The 4,807-nt window shown below is 52.7% G+C and overlaps 1 protein-coding gene across 1 annotated transcript; it reads right to left on the reverse strand.

The window, feature by feature from the left end:
• Nucleotides 1-2,275: 2,275 nt before the first annotated feature.
• FOXD2 (forkhead box D2) lies at nt 2,276-4,807 on the reverse strand. The gene has a single exon (XM_037907853.2). It carries the CDS (start codon nt 4,419-4,421, stop codon nt 3,165-3,167), a length of 1,257 nt encoding a protein of 418 aa, XP_037763781.1. The 5' UTR covers nt 4,422-4,807; the 3' UTR covers nt 2,276-3,164.

Below are 4,807 nucleotides of genomic sequence, written 5' to 3' on the forward strand. Positions count from 1 at the left end.
CAACCCCCTGCTCAAAGCAGGACCGATCCCCGACTAAATCATCCCATCCAGGGCTTTGTCAAGCCTGACCTTAAAAACTTCTAGGGAAGGAGATTCCAACAACAACAAATATTCTCCCTTGACCGGACCGGAGCGGGGAGGAATGGGTGAACAAGACAAAATGCCAGCCACAAAAGGGGATTTCAACCTAACAGAAGAAGTTTTTAAGGGGGGGGGGGGCTGGTATGTTTGAAGCCATCATTGTTCTAGTCAATGAGCAAAGGGTGGAAGCCTCAGAACAACTATCAATTGGGTTTGGGTAACGACTGGTTTGCAATCTGCTACCTCTCTTCTAGGAAGAGATTTGCCCTCTTAGGGGAAATCCCAAATACCTGGTGCAGAACAGCACCGCTGTCCTAAGCAAGATGTGCCCAACGGGGTTTTAAATGCACTGTCCTGTTGATTAACTCTGCAAACCAGACACACTGGCTCTACATTTTACATGCCCGATGGACCGGATTTCACCCCAAATGCTTCTTAAACTATTTTCTACCAGCCACTAAATTCTATATTTATTTAGTTCCCTGCCACAGTTTCCCACCCCACTTCATCCCCCCCACCCCCCGGCTTTTTTTAAAAATCGCTCGCTACTTTTAAAATAAAAACCCTGACGTATAAATTCTCTCCTTTCTCCCTATGGATCCCACATTATTGAAACCAACCTCATTCATGAAAGAGGATCGGAACAAAGTTAGTGTCTCTTCACTATCTTCAGTATTTAATTCTAACTCCATCAAAGGCTCCGGGGAGAGAGAAAGGGCGGGGGGGGGACCACCCCTCTAGTAATGAGCTTGTCAGAAACACCCCCAACCTAGCCATTTAACTACTTGCACGCAAGTTCTAGCCAAAGACAAGGGGAGGCCGGAAGAAGAAAAGAGCTGCAGAGGCTCTTCAGTGTTTCCACCATGTGCTTGGCAATCTGCAAAATAGATTCATTGGCCTCCTCTTTTCTCCCACGTCGAGCCTTGTAGCCCCTTTTGTAGGAGCTGGACATGAAAGGGGACAACCAAGTGTCCGACAGAAGATCGCTTTTCAAAAGCAAATGTGCGTGAGAGCGAGATGTGAGACCGCTCGCTGGGCGCCTATTCAGGGGAAACAGCCCCTTAAGAAACAACATCAACAAACTCAGCTGAGGCTCGAGGTGGATTAAGAGAGATGTAAAATGCTACACGAATCCCCCCCCCCCCCCCCGCGCACACACACACTCACCCGCGACTGCTCCTGCCTGTTAATATATTGATCTCTATGGGGCCGGAGTCCATTGGCACAATGCGAAGCTGGTAAATGAATATTGGGGGGGTGGGGGGGTGGATTGAAGCAGTCTGGTGTAATTCACTGAAAGGGCATGGCTCTTTGCTCACAACTTCCCTGCTTGCTGCACAAGAGACCAGGATGCTTCTTTAAAGTAACCCGATTGCTTTCAAGTTCCTGCGTGACAATACAAAAAAAAAAAAAAAAAAAGGGGGGGGGGGGTAGGGCAGGGAGCGTTGCAAGATGTTTATTTACTTTCGTAAGTTGTTGCAAAATGTAGGCAGAGCGCTCGAGTTTCATTGGGCCAGCCGAACTCCTCGGGCCCCAGGAAAAACAAAATCCTTTCAGCTATTTTCCCATGGGTCAACGTTTCCAAACAAAATAAAAAGGGGGAGAAAAACAACACCCCCCCCCACACACACACACACAGTATTCTCTCCCCTCCTTCCGTAGGAACAGCCTGGCAACAGCGAAAACAGGAGTTCAATGGGTTGCCCCATGTAGAACCAAAACTAAAAGTCTAATAATGGAAAGGAGATTGTATAAACCTTGAATTATGATTTTTTTAAAAGGGGGGGCATGTTTACAAAAAGAGCAAAAGCCAGATTTAAACTTTTAAATTCTGACCTGGTAAGAAGGGGGAACTAAAACATTTACCCTGGGAAATAAAACCAAAATCAATATATTGATGACCGTCTGTCCTTCTAGTCCGCTTTCCTCAATGTCTATTGAAGAATTCGGTTCCAATTTAGGCCAGCTAAAACCTAACGAGTTTGGTGCTTCAGTTTAGCCGGAGCTTTGGTTTTCAAGTAATCAGAAGCCTCCCCCCACGGAGATCTAAGTGGTTTTATTTTTAAAAGTTACTCCGTTTCTAACTTGTGTCAATTGGATAGCTACATCACTCCGTTCTCAGGCCCGGAGTTAGGGTGGGGGGTGATCAGTTCTTACATTAAGAAAATACATAAGAACGAACCATCGTTTGGGGTTTTGTTTTAAACAGTTCACAGACATTTATTAATTTACACCATGGTGGACAAAACTGCGTTGGCCTTTTCCACAAAGTATTCACAGATTCCCCCAATAAAATAGATAGGACGGATGCACAACCAGTGAAGAGAGTGGAGTGGAATCTGCACATTATCTCCCCAATAATCTATATACAAATAATTACAGATACATTAAAAAAAAAAAACACCCACCCGCACATTTAAGGGGTGGAAAAACTGGGATTAAAAAAAATGAAAATTATAAAGCTTCCTGATATCTCCGATCTTTTAAATGTGTATTTGAATACGTCTCATTCAAAAGGTCCTGAGTTTCACGGATTTTTTTTTTTTTTAAATATACTGGATGGTGCCTTAGAAGTAAAACCAATCAAACCAAGATTAAAAAAAATATCGGATCATTAAACATTTTCCTCGAGAGGAGAAAAATATGCATACGTTTGAGGAAACCCTTAAAATCAGAGCTTTGAAGGAACGCTTTTTAAAAATACCCAGACACTGTAAACTCCCCTTGTAAGTTTCAAGCCCAGCTCTCTCGCCAGGACGTTTGCAACCCGCAAAGAAAATGTTTCCAAGACCCGAGATCGATTTAAAAAAAAAATTAACAGCTATAAAATGTTACATTTTAACCAGCTGAATTTCCCATCGTACAGTATGGACACTTTATAAATGTACTTTTGGAGTCGGGGGGGTTGGTTTATAATTCTTTTTCGAGCAGAGGGAAGAGATACAGAGATCTGGATGCGAACGAGACAAAACACAAAAAAGAAAGATTTCCTACCTTAAAACACAACAGGAGGAGAATTTGGGAGGGGGAGAGGGTATTTTTTTTGAAGGGGGGGCTTTGTTTGTTTGTTTGTTTGTTCTCTTTTAAAAGGGACAGCTACTCAGAGTTGTGATTTTGCTGGGAAAGTTCTGTCCGGGCTGCAGGAGAGACTCGTGGGCCAAGTTTAAGGGGTTCTGTGCCGGTGCCAAAGCAGGAGTCAGCATGGCCAGGACTTGAGCCTGGCTCCCAACTTGGCCCGCGGCGTAAGGTGAGGAGGTGGGGGAGCTGCTGTGGGGCTGCGGGGCCGCGCCCCCGATAATGTTGTCTATGGAAAACGAAGGCCTCCGGGGGGTGCTGTGGCCGCCGCCGTGGCTGTTGTCCGACTTGAGCGTCTGCAGGAGGGCGGCGGCGGCGGGCAGGGCGGTGGGGCTCAGCTGCGGGTGGTAGAAAGGTTTCCTGCAGCTCAGCTCGCCGCCCAGGAAGGAGGGGAGGCTGGGGGCGCCGGAGAAGACCGAGGCGGCCGGGGGCGGAGGTCCGGGCAGGGGCGGGCAGTGCGGGGGCTGGAAGGGAAAGGTGCCCCCCGCGCCGGGGTGGGGCGGATGCGGGTGGTGGTAACTCTGCAGCTGGAGGCCGTAGTTGTAGCCGTAGGGTCCGTAAGGGAAGCCGGGCAGGAAGGGGCCGGGGTCCCCCCCGGCGCGCAGCAGGAGCTCGGGGTGCGGGGGGTGCAGCGGCGGCTGCTGCCGCTTGAAGCGCTTCCTCCGGCGCAGGAAGCTGCCGTTGTCGAACATGTCGGCCGACTCCGGGTCCAGCGTCCAGTAGTTGCCCTTGCCCGGGTTGCCCGGCTCGCGGGGGATCTTGACGAAGCAGTCGTTGAGCGAGAGGTTGTGGCGGATGCTGTTCTGCCAGGCCGGGAACTTCTCCCGGTAGTAGGGGAAGCGGCCGCTGATGAACTCGCAGATCTCGCTCAGCGTCAGGCGCTTCTTGGGGCTCTGCAGGATGGCCATGGTGATGAGCGCGATGTAGGAGTACGGCGGCTTCACCAGCGGGTTCTTCCCGGCCGCCGGGGGCTTCTCCCCGGGCGCTGCGCCCCGGGCGCACGCCGGCTCCGGCGCCCCCGAAGGGGACCGCCTCTCCGGGGAGCCCCCCAGGCGCGCCTTGCTGCTGGCCCCGGTCCTGGGCAGCCCCAGAGGGTCGCCGTCTTCGTCTTCCTCCTCTTCCTCCTCCTCGCTGAACTTGCCCCCGTCCTGGGGGGGGCCCACCACATCGATATCCGCGTCCTCCACCTCGGAGAGCGGCTCCTCCTCCGGGGAGTTCTCGGACATGATCCCGCAGCCGCTGCTCCTGCTCCTGCCCAGAGTCATTCTCGGGTAGCCGGGCCCGGGCTCCCCCCACCTAGCGGCGGCCCCCGGAAGGGTCCCGAGGCGGCGGCGGCGGCGGCTGGGGCTGCGCGGTCCTCCCTTCTCTCTCCAACGGGGCACTGCCGGCAGCAGGCTCCGGCTCCTTCCCCAGCTTCCCGCCGCTCTCCGGGCGGGAGAGAGTCAAGGCAGGATCCGGGTGGCGGCTGGAGGGGGCGGGCGGGGGGGAATGGGAGTAGGAGGGAAGGACACAGAGGGGCTGGGGGCTTGCGATCGCTCCTTGGCAGAGTCTGGGGGAGGGAGGGGCCCGGGGAGGGGTGGAAAAGGGGATGGGGGTGGAGGAGGGGGGGCTGTGGGAAGGCGCCCTCCCCCCCGAGCTCAGACCCAGCGGA

This window comes from Chelonia mydas, chromosome 8, assembly GCF_015237465.2.
Source record: "Chelonia mydas isolate rCheMyd1 chromosome 8, rCheMyd1.pri.v2, whole genome shotgun sequence".
Lineage (NCBI taxonomy): Eukaryota > Metazoa > Chordata > Testudines > Cheloniidae > Chelonia > Chelonia mydas.